Source organism: Pan troglodytes, chromosome 3 (assembly GCF_028858775.2).
Source record: "Pan troglodytes isolate AG18354 chromosome 3, NHGRI_mPanTro3-v2.0_pri, whole genome shotgun sequence".
In the NCBI taxonomy this organism is placed as follows: Eukaryota; Metazoa; Chordata; class Mammalia; order Primates; family Hominidae; genus Pan; species Pan troglodytes.
Window position 1 is genome coordinate 21066750 of NC_072401.2, and position 16077 is coordinate 21082826.

The following is a 16077-nucleotide window of genomic DNA, read 5'->3' on the forward strand; positions in this document are numbered from 1 at the left end:
TACTTGAGGATTTCTTATTGTTCTTTTTAAGTTTCTTTATGGATTTATTTGCAACAAAGCAATTTAAGAACAAGTCACCTTTCAAGGAATAATTTCAGCATCGTTTTCTCATAGCCATCAGGAAAACATAAACCATAGTAAAACCTGTTCACCTCACTTAGCAGTCTCTTTCTGATGAAATACGTTTGGTTGCTTACACATCCTAGTAATGCCAGGGTTACTTTCTACTAGATTGCCACAGATGAAGACAGTGGAATCCTCCTGTATAAGGGTGACAAAGACCATATCGCGGTAGAACTCTATCGGGGGCGTGTTCGTGCCAGCTATGACACCGGCTCTCACCCAGCTTCTGCCATTTACAGGTGAAGATCTCTCAGTTACGGGTAAAGGTGAAAAAAATTGCTTAATGAAGAACTGCTTCTCCTCTATTATTTTATTATGGAGAGGAGAGAGACTAAGTTGGCCCCAACAGGTTTTAGGATGAGGGTATTAGTGAGAAACCTGGCAGGAACAGAGGGCATACTCAAACTGGAGAATGTGAGGAGGGATTTGTAAGGGGACTGCTATGCACAAAGAGGTGACTGGGATAGTATAGTAACCTGGGGCTGGAAACAAGGGATGCAGGGAGGTGTTGCTACCCATATGCCTGAAGGATCAAGAGGAGGGAGCAGTTATGGAAACTCATGCTCTGTAAAGGCTTTGTAGAGAGGCTTGCCTGCCAGAAGCCTCGACCTTTAATAGACGTTTGCAGTAAGTTCTCAAGGAAACAACCAGCTTTTGAAATACACAACCTCACTCTCTTTCCTCCCAACAATCTCCCGTCTGTGTTCCCCATGGGCCACACTGCATGCCAGGAAAGAAGGAATCTATAGACTCTAGTAATGTAGCTTGCACATGAGCTTCCCGGGGCTCAGAGCTGGGTAAAGAAAGTTGGAAGGGAGCTCCAGAGAATCAAATGAAGATATACAGCACTGTGAGTAACTTCAGGTTGCCATTCATACCTCAGAGGTTTATTGAGCACTTACTATGTGCCAGACCTGTCCTGAGCTTTAAGGAACAAAGCCCCTGCTCATTTGGAACTTACACAGAATAAGCAAATGGATTCATACAATGTTGTCATAGGGAATCTTGACCATCCATTTTGGAAGTTTTCTAATGATTAATGATATTAATAATATACTGGAGACGTGAAATGGGTGGTATTCGTGGGGTATAATTTTTAGTCCTTATTGCATAAGACTAACTATCAGAGCCCCTCTGTTGGAACCCAACACCAGTTCCCTAACATCCTGCAGGCAATTTAGCTATTTAATTTTTTCACATGTAGAAATTCACCCTTTAGAGAAGGGATCACAAACTCCTAAGTAGTCAGTTTTTCCGGATAAGTAACATAAATGATTAAACAGGTCAAGTGCAAGAAAATAATATGCTCTCACCCTTTTATTCTGTAAAAGAGCTAAATTTTTACATAAGTATTATTTTATTATAAATAGCCTTGATGTTGGCAATATAAAAGAAGTGGTTGTGACTGGAATGAACCAATAGTAAATATTTGTCAAAACAGGATTTCATCTACTCAGTTCTTCGTGGAGAAAATATGGACTTAGGTTTTTCCAGACTCTTGGCTTTTCAGGAAAAAGGCAGAAATCTGGGGGTTTTTTAATATAAATTTTCTCTCCTTTAGATATCAGTGTGCATTTTTAATACTATATATAATGAACAAAACATATCTGTAAGTCAGACACACTTGGCAACAAAAGAATAGGCATTGATTATGACATAAAGTGGAGACACTGGCCTGCATGTTATTGATATTCTCATATATATCAATGTGCTTAAAAGTCTTCACATCTTATTTGATGCTTCATAATAGTTCTGGGAAAGTACATGCCACTTGTAGCCATGAATGGAATTTGATATCCACCACTTGTGAATATTTGGAGCATGGAAACAAACACATAATTGTTGGTTTCCAAGTTGAATACAATACTTATTTTATCTCCAAATGGTGATGAATTAGTGCCAAGATTTTAGATATTACGAGGCCTTAAATTTTCTTGCCTGAATGTGTTTCAGCCCATAAAAAGATTTCAGAAATTTGTGGTTCATTTTTTTTTAATTTTTTTTAAATTTATTTTATGTAATGGTGCAGCACAGAACTCTCAGAAGCCATAGTAAAGGTTTTTGGCTTGGCTTATTAAAGCTAGCATTCATATCACATATGGCAAAATATTTCTAAATACTTTGTAGAAACCCAAGTGATTATATCCAAACAAGGACCTACCATAACGAGTTTGTTTGAGTTTATGTTCATTGCCATTTCACCTAACAAAGGATGGAGTGTATCTTGTGACATTTATAAAGGGACTATTATGTTGCATATTCTTTTTTTTTTTGGAGACAGAGTCTCACTCAGTCACCCAGGCTGGAGTGCAGTGGTGCGATCTTGGCTCACTGCAAGCTCCGCCTCCTGGGCTCATGCCATTCTCCTGCCTCGGCCTCCCAAGTAGCTGGGACTACAGGCACCCGCCACTATTCCTGGCTAATCTTTTTTGTATTTTTAGTAAAGACGGGGTTTCACCGTGTTAGCCAGGATGGTCTCGATCTCCAACCTCGTGATCCGTCCATCTCATGTTCTTTATTAGAAGCTGCAAGCCCATGTTTCTGGTGGTGGATCATCTAATAGAGATACAAAATGTGAGGCCTAGAGCAAATACAGCTTTAATTTCATTATTGCCTTTTGGCTTATGACCAAAAAAATTTTCTTGATTTTCCAATCCAGAAAAGCTATGACCTTATTTTTTAATAAAAGAGGCAACAATTACCAAGAATTCAGATGTATAGATATGTATAATACATTTTATTAACATATTAAATATAGAATATTATTTTTATGTTGAGAAAATAATGTAAGAAAAAAGGAAGAAAGAAAAAGGAAGCAATGAAGAAAAAAGAAGGAAGACAGGAAGGAAATGTAAGGAAGAACAAGTTCAAAGGAGATAAATATAAGCACTTACATTTTCATGTATTTGCACAAAGAAAAACTAGACACAGACAAAAAGAAATAGAAACAAGACTTCTGCATGAATACCATTTTATATCCATTTGATTTTTGAGCCATTTCAATGTCATTACCACTCAAAAATAAAATTGAAATAATAGAAAAAGCTGCTGCTCTAGAGATAGTCTGGCTTGATTCAAGTCCAGCTTTGTTATCAACTAACTGTGTGTCTTGGACAGATTGCTTCAGCTCCCTGGGCCTCATCTGGCAAATGGGGATAACAAATAATAGTGTCCTTTTTGTGAGATTACGGTAAGAATTGTACGACATGATAAATGTAAATATTTGCAACAATGTTTGGTAAACCATAAACAATGATGGCTACTGGTATCACAAATTCAGGATGTCCAAAACTGAGTTTATTTCATTTGCTTCACCCAAACCTGTGTTCCCATTGCATTCCTTCTTTCATTGAAAGGCATGACAGGTGCAATGGATCTACTGTTAATCCTCTGCTTTCCTTTACCTTCAATTTGCAGTTTTTCATAACTCTTAGCTCTGATACGGCTAATTTTTTGGCCTTTTTTCAAATGCCAGAAAATGCCAAGCAAGGCAACCTCTGTCCTGGGCCAGGCCTTTACTACAGTGTAAAATCTTTGATGAAAGATAGTACTTCTCCATCCCTGTAGTAAAATCTATCAATAACAGTGTTGCAATCAGCTGTCCCATTAGTTGCTAATAAATATTTTGTCTGGGTGAAGTACATTTTCAAATTTTGATTTGTTTCCACTTAAGTTCAGTTTTATTGCCATAATTCTATGTTATATAAAATTTACTTTGGTAAAACATTGTTTTCCAAATTTTGCATTATTTAATTATTATTGGGCCTTGCACTTGGAAATAATTTTATACCTCAGGTGCATCATTTCAATTGCCTGGTTAATTCTCCACATTGAAGAAAATTGATTTTATTTTAGCAAAATGAAACCTAATAAAATGAGGGGAAAGTAATAATACACTTATTAATTCTATAGGGTATTTTTGGTTAAAATTTATTTTATATGTCAACTATTGTTTCACATAAATCAGTATGAAGACAATTATTTTATGAAATTATCTCTAGATTGGTAATTTGCTGCCCTTCAAAAAGACTTTCTTTTAATCTAGATGAGGGGAAACATTTTTTACAAAAGTTAATGAAAAATATGTGCTTCTTTCTTGAAATTCAAATTAATGTCATTTTCCAAACCAGACAGCCTCTTTGAAAACACAGCCAACTATGTTAAAAGTTAAAAGACAGTAGTTAACATAGCTTGAAGTGTGTTTAAGAAAACTCAAGATGTAGTATTTATTATTTTAGCGTAGAAATAAAGTAGTATGCATATTTTCTCATCTTATCTGTTACATCTGGATAGAAGATCATGGCTTCTTGTAGACATGCCTGCTGTTAACAGCACCAAGCATACAGGCAGTAGTGTAGAATGGTTGTTTCCAAAAGTCTGCATTGGAATCACCTGAAAAACATGTTAAAATACAGGTGTTGGGCACCACCCCTAGTTTCTGATTCTGTAGCTCTTAGCTAGACCCGAAAATTTGCATTTTTAACAAGTTTCCAGGAGATCTTGTACTCCAGGGACTACACTTTGAGAACCCCTTGTGTAAAAGGAATATGTACTTTGAGAGCTGATTGTCTGCATCTCTTCTCATATCCAAGTTCTACAACATCATGCTTGATGCTCACATTGAAATCAGCCATATTGGGAATATTCCCACCACAAAAATCAGCAAAGCCTACAAATCCAGGTTTTTGTTCTTGTTTTTTTTTTTTAACAGTACCGGTTGTTAAACATTTGCCAGCAACCTACTGCCTAAAGGACTGTAACCAGCAACATAGATGAAATGAGCTGCCTAACAAGGGAATGGATTTGGAATATGGCGCACGGGCCTAATCTTTACAGCACTTAGAGAATAGCATAAAGAGGGACTTAGTAATTGTATTAGCCCGTTTTCACACTGCTGATAAAGGCATACCTGAGACTGGGTAATTTATAAAGAAAAAGAGGTTTAATTGACTCACAGTTCCACATGGCTAGGGAGGCCTCACAATCATAGCAGAAGGTGAAAGGAATGTCTTACATGGTGGCAGACAAGAGAGAATTGAGAACTAAGCGAAAGGGGAAAACTCCAATGAAACCATCACATCTCGTGAGAGTCATTCGCTACCATGATAACAGTATGGGGAAAACTGCCCCCATAATTCAATTATCTCCCACTGGGTCCCTCCCATAACACGAGGAATTATGGGAACTACAATTCAAGATGAGCCAAACCATATCAGTAATAGTGCCATGAAAGAATGGAAAAATGAATGGCAGCCTAAATTTAAGCAGTAGGTCCTCAGACAGGGCTGGAGTATTAAATTTTTATTCTCAAGTAGGCTAATAATCTGTTGTCTTTCAAAGTGAGTTTCTTTTCATCTAGAAAAACATAAACTTTTTTTTAACAAAAGTTATTATTGAAAAATATATGCTTCTTTTTTTAGATTCAAATTAATGTCATTTTCCAAACCAGGCAGTTTCTTTGGAAACACAGCTAGCTACTGTTTAAAAATAAGAGAATCAGATGAACCACCTTACTAGTGTACAGGTTTTCATATTTAGGCAACCTGCTCAAATTCAGGGGACTTTCTGTCACCTACCGTTACATTTGGTTGGCTACATACACTCTGGGTTGTGCAATTTACAGGCTTACATTTCAACAAAAATACAAAAGAAACAACAAAGATTATCTTTGTATCTGAGAAGTTCAGTCTCATTGGGGAGACAAAGAGTAGACAGAATCTATGTGGTATTCTTGTTTTCAAGATGTTTATTCAGCCATTCTTGATATGCCATATGGAAAGTTCCCCCTATTTACTAGCTTATAACCTTGGGCAAATTGCTTCATTTCTTTGTGCTTTATTTTCCTTATCTCAATAAATGCAATTAGATCTGCTTTTCATGTTTGGTTATGAGAATTGAATGAATGTAAAGCACCTAACATCGTGCTTGGCACAGAGTTGGCTCACGATATTGAGTAATGCTGATGATTCATGGATACTCTTCCTGCTCAAATATCTGGATACTGAAGAATAAATACCCAAGTGGGAATTTTATAGCCTGACATCTCACTGTACAGTATGTTCAAGTTTAGAGAAGCCTTTCTAGTTTAGTGAATTTTATTCATGTTAATCTGTTTCAAAAGTACTGATTAAAATATTACTTGAACAACTATTTTCTAAAGCTTTCTTTTGAAAAATTCTTACAGGTATATTTAGATATCTTTTCTTTTTGGAGACAGAGTCTTGCTCTGTCGCCCAGGCTGGAGTGCAGTGGCGCGATCTCGGCTCACGGCAAGCTCCGCCACCTGGGTTCATGCCATCCTCCTGCCTCAGCCTCCTGAGTAGCTGGGACTACAGGCGCCCACCCCTACGCCTAGCTTTTTTTGTATTTTTAATAGAGATGGGGTTTCACCACGTTAGCCAGGATGGTCTCCATTTCCTGACCTTGTGATCCGTCCACCTCAGCCTCCCAAAGTGCTGGGATTACAGGCGTGAGCCACTGCACCCAGCCTACATAGATATCTTTAATCTCATTTGGCTTCCCATTCCTTTTGACTAAAGAGATAGGCAAGAATACTTTTAGTATCACTCCCACTTGACAGGTGAAGTATCATCAGGCCAGAAACACCAAAATGAGATGACCAGTTGAGTTTGGGTTCCAGTTCCTATTCCAAAGCGTGGAATATGTCACCAGATACTTTAATTTTTTTTTTTTTTTTAGATGGAGTCTTGCTCTGTCGCCCAGGCTAGAGGGCAGTGGCACAATCTCGCCTCACTGCAACCTCCACCTCCTGGGTTCAAGCGATTCTCCTGCCTCAGCCTCCAGAGTAGCTGGGATTACAGGCATGCGCTACCATGCCCAGCTAATTTTTGTTTTTTTACTAGAGACGGGGTTTCACCATCTTGGCCAGGCTAGATTCGAACTCCTGACCTCGAGATCCACCCACCTTGGCCTCCCAAAGTGCTGGAATTACAGGCGTGAGCCACCGCACCCAGCCCAGATACTTTAAAATGTTAAGGCAAGAAGTTGAAGCTCACATAAGGAAAAACAGTCCTTTATTAAACTACAGAAATACATTATGTTTATCATTGTTAGTGTGTTGTGTGTAAGCAAAGTAGAGAAAGAAAATCAGAGACATTTTAAAGCCCCTCTTTTAAGCCCCAAGTTTCTGAATTATTTTTCTGTAGCAGACCACAAACAGTTGGGGAACTGCTTTGTTTTCATGTATCCACTTCCAGTATATAAACTCAAGAAAACAAATCTCAGGAAATAGGTGAGTGTAGTAAAACTAAACCTCATAGTAACAGTAATAAATGCAATTCAAATTCCCAGTGGAAAGGCTCAAAGTTAAGTGGTTCGCTTGTAGTTTTTGTGAATCATAAAATATATTGTTCCCTAGGGAGTGGTGAAAGAGAGTTTATCAATACTTATCAGAACCCAAAAGGATGCCATGCATTACATGTGGGTATGTAGGAGACAGCTGCTATAGACTAAAAAGTGGATTATGGCTTTCTAGCTCAGGCAGTCTTACTATGTAGCAACTGATGTGTCGATCACTGCTTTTATTTTATTTTTTATATTTTATTTTATTTTATTTTATTTTATTTTATTTTATTTTATTTTATTTTTTGAGACAGAGTTTCACTTTGTTGCCCAGGCTGGACTGCAGTGGCACGGTCTTAGCTCACTGCAACCTCCGCCTCCCGGGTTCAAGCAATCCTCGTGCCTCAGCCTCCCGCATAGCTGGGATTACAGGCACCCGCCACCACACCCAGATGATTTTGTTTGTATTTTAGTAGAGACAGGGTTTAACCATATTGCCCAGGCTGGACCGCAGTAGCACGGTCTCGGCTCACTGCAACCTCTGCCTCCCAGGTTCAAGCAATCCTCGTGCCTCAGCCTCCCGCATAGCTAGGCTTACAGGCACCCGCCACCACGCCCAGATGATTTTGTTTGTATTTTAGTAGAGACAGGGTTTCACCATATTGCCCAGGCTGGTCTCGAACTCCTGAGCTCAAGCAATCCACCCATCTTGGCCTCCCAAAGTGCTAGGATTACAGGCGTGAACCACCGCGCCTGGCCCACTGCTTTAATTTTAAACGAATGTGTAGACAAAGGATTCCTGGACATCCTCCAGTTTATCTCATGCTAGAAAAGACAGCATGAAACACCAAGTTAGAATGTAATTAACTCTGAAAAATTCTCTTTAGGTCCCATGTGTAAAATACTATCTTAAAAACCAAGTTGGCCAGTTGTGGTGGTTTACATCTGTAATCTCAGCACTTTGGGAGGCCAAGCCAGGAAGATCACTTGAGACCAGCCTGGGAAACATGGCAATACCCTATCTCTCCAGAAAAATTTAAGAAGTAGCTGGGCATGGTGGCATGCAGCTGTGGTCCTAGCTACTTAGGAAGCTGAGGCAGCAGGATCACTTGAGTCCAGGAGGCTGAGGCTGCAGTGAGCCATAATTATGTCACCGTACTCCAGCCTGGCTGACAGAGCGAGACTCTGTCTCAAAAAAAAAAAAAAAGGAATCTAAAATCATGAACTTTACTGTACTTACCTGTTAAGAGGTCAAGATGAGGCTTCATTTAATTCCAGGGAGATATAAATGGAATTAATCTCAATGATAAGTCTTGTGGAAGTTCTGGTGTGATCAGATTAGACATTTAAAGCTTTTAGGGAGAGAAAAGTATAGTCAGTCTATCTCACTCATAATCTCACTCATAATTGGGAAAATAAAATCCAAACTAAGTTTTTAAATCCATATAATTTATATGCATTCTTCAAACTCTTATTGTAAGATCATTACTTTTATTAACAATTCAGTGTTTTTTAGTAAATGAATCAAGTTTTGCTATCATACAAGGTAATTTACTATAGAACTTTATTCCCAGGCTATTTGGGACAGAAATCATGTATTAAAAGCTTGTTAGTGGTGAAAACACATGCCATTTGTCTAGGAATAGGTATTCCTCAGGTTTTCGATTGTAAAAGTAGTGCATAATAATTAAGAGCACATACACTTGAGCTGGACAACCTGGCTTCAGAACTGTTTAGCCACTAACTAGATGTGTCACCTTGGATGTCCTCAGTGCTCACCTCTTGTTGTGAAGCTTACATGAGGTAATACTTGTAAAGTTCTTAGTACCTGGCCCTTAGTATGTGATATATAATCCTTTGCTCTTCCTATTTGCACTTCTCTTAAAAGGAAGAAAAATCACCTAAGGTCACACTAACCAAAGATGACATGTCTAATGAGAGCTAGGACAAGCTGAGCAAGATTTATCTCTCAGCATTATCCTTGACGATACTGCCACTGAAACTTCCAACTATGTTTTATGAAATGAATTTTCAGAGGTCTTGTCTTAAACATGCTTGAAGTGTAGTGTAATGATTATCTATAGATATCATCTAGGAGTATTGCTAAAAACAATTAATATATGTTATTCCTAATACATCTCCCTTGTGTTTACTTACCACATATTTTCAGAAATAAATAATACATGGATGATACTTTAAATTAGCTTACAATTAGCAAGAGTTTAAGACATGTACTCCAAAAAAGAGTAAAAAGGAACAGAGGAGGGAATAAAGGAGCAATAAGCAAAGTGAGTTGATGATGAAACTACCTACCTCCAAGTTCCCATCTGACACACTGCATTAGGGTGTTTAAAACTGTAAAGTGTGTTAACTTAAACCATACAATTGTACTGCATCAAACACCATCATTGATGATGACATGACTGAATTGACTAAGACCAATATGTGACCAAGAATCCATTCCTTGGTAATATATGGGTCTTTTCTTTGCAATTTTAAAGAGAAATGGGGGGCCTCATTATTAATATTTATTAAGGTTGATGTTGATAGGACATCCATATAAAACTACTTGGAAAGTTGTGTATAACCTCAAAGTAAAAAGGAATTCACTTCTACTCTCTTTATGTCTGTCTTTATTTTAATGTTTTACTTTAAAACTTTTAGTAACTTGAAAAAGATATGCCCCCAAAGAAGTTGTTATATTTCTGCCAGCCTTTAACATTATCTTACAATCAATATTTAAAATAAAGCTAAATTCTTTACTAAAGAAGATTCAGAAATGGTATTGAATTATTTGTATCATGATGATCGTGGTTGGGTGGGGGGCTGATATGATAGTGATGGTGATACTAATATCTAACATTAATTTTTGCTATGCTGGGTATCTTTCAGTCATTTTACATAGTCCTCAAATTAACCATGGAAGGCAGAAATATTTATTAGCATTTACTGAAGAGAAAACTGAAATATATTAGTAATAAAGTAACTTATCTAAAACAAACACTTAATAAATGCAGGACCACGATTCGAATCCAGGATTATCTGACTACAGAGTCTATATGCTTAACCACTAGCCAATGTTACTACTTGGCATACCCTCTTAGAAGAGAGTCATATTTAAAACCACTAATGGTGTGCAACTTTACTTATAAAATAATTTTCTGGTCTACTTTTTCCTCTGCCAATTGTATTGATGTTAAGTGTTAGGATAATTAAATGTGTAAAAGGCAAAAATATTGATTGACATATCTAACATTTAATTTTATAAAGTTGTTACCTGAGACAGGCTATCAAAGATTCCTGTACACGTGGACTCTTCTAACCACCTAAACAGAAAGAATGTCAAATGTTTTCACAATTCTGCAGAATGATTTCTCTTGTTCTCAAATCAAAAAAAACATTTTATTACCTGTCAGCATAAACAACAGAAGATGATTAGACTCCAGTGGTGAGAACCATGCAGAAATATGTTAATGCATTTTTCTATCATTCCCTAGACTTTGCCATTTTACAAATTTAAATATCAGTGCCTAGAAATGTAAGCAGTCATCTTGTATACAGAGTATTAAGTATTCACATTTAGGAATAATCTATCACATGCTCCCATGTTTCCATGTTGGAGCCTTTTTCAGTCTTCCCAGTATCCCAGCATGTTAGATCTTTAATAGTCACCATTAACATTTTGATCCCAACTTCCATTATGCCATGTTTTTCCTGTATAGCGAAAGGTAAGTACGTTCTTAACACTGCACCGTGTATTGGTCCTATTTCTTCTTTGGTCCTGTTTCATTGGTCTGGTTTGCTTTTTTGACTGCTGTAACACCAGAGTTAGATATGCAACTACACTTTAAAACCATGTAAAACATATTTACTAATTGCACTCAACTTCATCTTAGTTTTTAATCCTCATTTTCCATTTACCTTTCTTCATCTTTTTGTCTTTATTCACTTCATCAATTTCTATAAGCCCTTCCAAGGTTTTTAGAAGGTGACAGTAATAATTGTTAGACCTGGCCCTTGAAAATTATAGAAAAGAATCCAGACAGCCACTGTCATTGCAATATTTCCTAGATATCACTATGTTAAGCATTTTATTTAATCTGTTATTCCCATGTCTCCACTGAGCATAGATAACTTCTTCACAGCAATATCAGTTGATGAAAATGCACAGAAAGTAAGAGGATATTATTAACAAATTTCAAAAAGTACTGAGATCCCACCAAGTTGGTTCTCCTTGCATTTGTGTGTGTGTTTGATTCTGGTAAGTCCTAATCTACAGTTTTTTTTAAGAGCAGAAGCCAGCAGTTGCCTAAGGTCAATGTGTTAGGGTGTTTTTGGCACAGGCCTAGTTTCCTTGTCTTTTCGTACAATTTGAAGTAATAGTATCTTGGTAAATGGAACTTTTATGGAAGTTAAAAGCAAATGTATAAATTATCCTTTGAAATCGTTACATATTGAGAGAATGTGGCTGGATGATGATGAAATGTAGTTATTTCTACTTCTCGTCATAAAAGAACAAACTTATTTTGTATTCAGTTCCTGAGAAACTGAAATCAATCACATCTCCTTGAAAATGCCTATTTTTGAAAAAAATTCAACTACTGATCTTTATCTTCGTTAGTGTTAGATTGCCATCTCTTTTCCCAAGGAGCACTTATCAAAGTTTGTATTTTAACTACCTTGCTTTAATGAAAAGAAAATGGAAGAATCAGCCTTTTTTTTTTTTTTTCCGTTGTAGTGTGGAGACAATCAATGATGGAAACTTCCACATTGTGGAACTACTCGCCTTGGATCAGAGTCTCTCTTTGTCCGTGGATGGTGGGAACCCCAAAATCATCACTAACTTGTCAAAGCAGTCCACTCTGAATTTTGACTCTCCACTCTATGTAGGAGGTAAGCTGTCTTCCACATTCAGTTGGTCCTGAAACCCTGTGATTCTCATTATGGATGAATTCTGAAGTTTGTTAATGCCTAATATATCGGGATTTGTCATTGACCAATAGTGATCAATCATTGAAAGATGGATGGCAAAGACAGAACAGAAAGATCTCTAGGTGGGTGTTAAGGGATCATTTTATTATCCCATCTCTGTTTCTAACTAAATGTGTCATCTGGGTAGAGAAAGACATTAATTAATATTTCTTTTGTGTCAATCACATATGCTAGGTGATTTATACATTATATAATTTAATCTTATATTTGATCTGGTCTATGGAAAAGGAAAGTTGGTTAGAGATTAAATCATACAATCAAGAAAATGATAAAACAAGCTTAATGCAAACTGGAAAGTAGATGACCCCACCCCAGCTCCCTTAAAGAGGCAAACCCTATCAGCTCAGTCAAATGTTACCATGCTAGAGCTTCTGCACTACCAGTTGCTAATTCATCTGGATGATAGGATAAGTATCACTGTAATCCAATGACTGAATGAATGAATGAATGAATGAACAAATTAAATGTACAAATTGTATTAGAATAACAATAAATAGTTCTGTTCCACTAAGACCTTAAGGTGAATGAACAAGAGAGAGGGTTGGAAAGGTAGGTTAGGACTTGAAATCATAGAGTGAAGACCCTGGGCTTCATTTTTAAGTGAAAAGAAGGCAGATGAGTGAATAAATGAGGGACAGAGATATAAGCAAAGTTCTGTAGGAGCCCATCGGAGAGGACCCGCAAAGGAGAGAGGTCCCAATCTTGCCTCTATTTGGAGGAACAAATATAAACTGGAGGCATAGAGTTTCAAAATTCTGGTAAAGGAGCCAGAAAGCAGTTAATGCTGAATTGAGAAGCATTGGATTAAATTACATTGAATTTATTTGAATTGACTGATAAAACTAACTTATTTTACAGATAAATAAGTAAAAGCTTTGAACAGGTTAGTGTACAGTTTCATCACCATGACAGATATTTTCATGAGTTTCACATCATTTTCTGAAAAATAATAACCTATGCTGCACCATTATCTCAACCACTCAAAGCCTTCTTTTCAGTGCCTCTAAGTCTAAGGCATTTCTGTTTTAATAATTTCAGTAGTAGACAGTCTTAACATTTTGGCAGAGTTGGATTGTTTTAGAAACAGTTGGAAGTCTTTGGTTCAATTCTGTAAATATTTATTGAGTACTTACCACATACTAGGAACTAAGTAAATGGATACATAAAGGATACAAAGTTGAAGAAGAAATGTCCATTCTACTCCCTAAAAAATCAAGAATGCAGAGGCATCTTCAAGTAACTATAATGCATTATAAATAAAGTATTGCATAGTGAGTCTACTCAGCAAGTTGACTTATCTGATTGCTTCATGGGAATCACAGCAGAGAGTCTCATTAAAAAGCAAATCTTCCATTCTTGCCAGCACTCCAGTTAACAGGGTTGCTTTTGGATGGGTGAAGCCAAGTCGCAAGTGTACCTGTGATTTGAGAGAAAATAAATTATATTTATTGAGCACATGCTATGTGCCCAACACAGTGCTCCTTTTATAGCCTTAATGTGCAGAGATCTTAGGAAGTAGGTATGATTTTCTCTGTTTTGTAGTCCCTGAAGAGCAATCTCAAGGATTTTATATAACTTGTCCAAGTACACAAAGCTATTATGTAGTAGATACCTCATTTAAGTCCAGATCTGGCTGACTCCAAAGCCACCTGCATTGCCATTCACTTCTTCACATAAAGCAGAAAGGGAACAAATCTAAGTGCTGTGGCCTTTTGTTGTTTATTTATGGACTTTTCGTTCACTTGATTTTATTATGCTTTCATTAGAATCCACTTCACTAAATCTTTCGAAGCCCCTTTAGAATATAGTATAAAACAAATTTTAAAAATACAGGGGGCTGGGCATGGTGGCTCACACCCATAATCTCAGCACTTTGGGAGGCTGAGGAGGGAGGATCATGTGAGCCCGGGAGGTTGAGGCTGCAGTGAACCATAATTGCACCATTGCAGTACAGCCTGGGAAACAGAGCCAGACACTATCTCAAGAAAAAAAAAAAAAATACAGGATGAGACTGTTTAAGTCAGAACATTCCCCCGCCCCCCGCCAAAAAAAAAAAAAAAAAAAAAAAGGAAAAAAAGTTTTAAACTTCAAAATGAAAAGTATTTATCCTTCTGAAGGTAGAGGGCCTGGAAGAATTCAAACAACACCTCTGTCCACCCAGGCCTCAAGGAAACCACTTTCATCCCAGTCCCACTGCCAGAGATCACCATGGGCCCACTTTCTCCCCGCTTAGAGTGCAGTCTCAAGGGTGACTCAGATTTTCAAACCACAAGGAACCTGTAAGACCACAGCCTTGAATGCTGTATGGCAAAGGCATGAGAAGCAGAGGGAGAAAAAGAGAGCAAGGTAACTAATAAGTTCTCTTCAAAAATAGTGACTACAGCTGGGCATGGTGGCTCACGTCCGTAATCCCAGCACTTTGGGAGGCCAAGGCGGGTGGATCACAAGGTCAGGAGATTGAGACCATCCTGGATAACACGGTGAAACCCCGTCTCTACTAAAAACTACAAAAAATTAGCCGGGCATGGTGGCGGGCACCTGTAGTCCCAGCTACTCGGGAGGCTGAGGCAGGAGAATGGCATGAACCCAGTAGGTGGAGCTTGCAGTGAGCCGAGATCGCACCACTGCACTCCAGCCTGGGCGACAATGGGAGACTCCATCTCCAAAAAAAAAAAATTATGTCTACAATGAGATACCATCTCACACCAGTGAGAATGGCTATTATTAAAAAGTCAAAAAATAACAGCTGCTGGCAAGGTTGTGGAGAAAAAGGAACACTTATATACTGTTGGTGGAAATGTAAATTAATTCAGCCATTGTGGAAAACAGTGTGGCGATTCCTAAAGACCTAAAAATAGAGCCACCATTCAACCCAGCAATCCCACGACTGAGCATATAGTCAAAGGAATCTCAATCATTCTATCATAAAGACACAGGCATGCATATGTTCATTGCAGCACCATTCATAATGGCAAAGACATGGAATCAACCTAAATGCCCATCAATTCTAGACTGGATAAAGAAAATGTGGTACATATACATCACGAAATACCATGCAGCCACAAAAAAAGAATTGAGCTGATGCCCTTGGCAGGAACATGGATGGAGCTGGAGGCCATTATCCTTAGCAAACTAACACAGGAACAGAAAAACACATACTGCATGTTTCTCACCTATAAGTGGGAGCCAAATGATGAGAACATATGGACACAGAGAGGGGAACAACACACACTGGGGCCTAGCAGAGGGCGGAGGGTGGGAGGAGGGAGAGGACCAGGAAAAATCACTAATGGACATTAAGCTTAATTCCTGGGTGCTGAAATAGTCCATACAACAAACCCCTCGTGACATGAGTTTACCCGGTTTGTTATACGGTAACACATAATACACTGTTGGTGGGGAGTGTAACCCTCATATACCCCCGAACTTAAGATAAAAGTTAAAAAACAAAACAAAAAAACAAAAAAAAAAACAGGGATGCTGCCCAAGGAGGACTGCCTGAAGGTGTTGCCTCAGCATCTGGGGAGAGGCAGCCCCTTGGTGAGTATATGGAGAGGCAGCTTAACCTACCCTTGGGTTATCAACTACCCATGATATGTGCTTTACTTGACACAATTTTTTTTTTTTTTTTCTGAGATGGAGTTTCGCTCTTGTTGCCCA

The 16077-nt window shown here is 37.9% G+C and overlaps 1 protein-coding gene across 2 annotated transcripts in view; it reads left to right on the plus strand.

Annotated features, from left to right (window-relative positions):
• SLIT2 (slit guidance ligand 2) overlaps positions 1-16077 on the plus strand; it is a 369313-nt gene that overhangs the window by 346582 nt on the left and 6654 nt on the right. For both annotated transcript variants that reach the window (XM_001163449.6, XM_001163334.8), the window contains 2 exons: positions 232-362; positions 12164-12318. In XM_001163449.6, coding sequence (XP_001163449.2) covers positions 232-362; positions 12164-12318 — 286 coding nt within the window. The remainder of the gene's footprint in view (positions 1-231; positions 363-12163; positions 12319-16077) is intronic.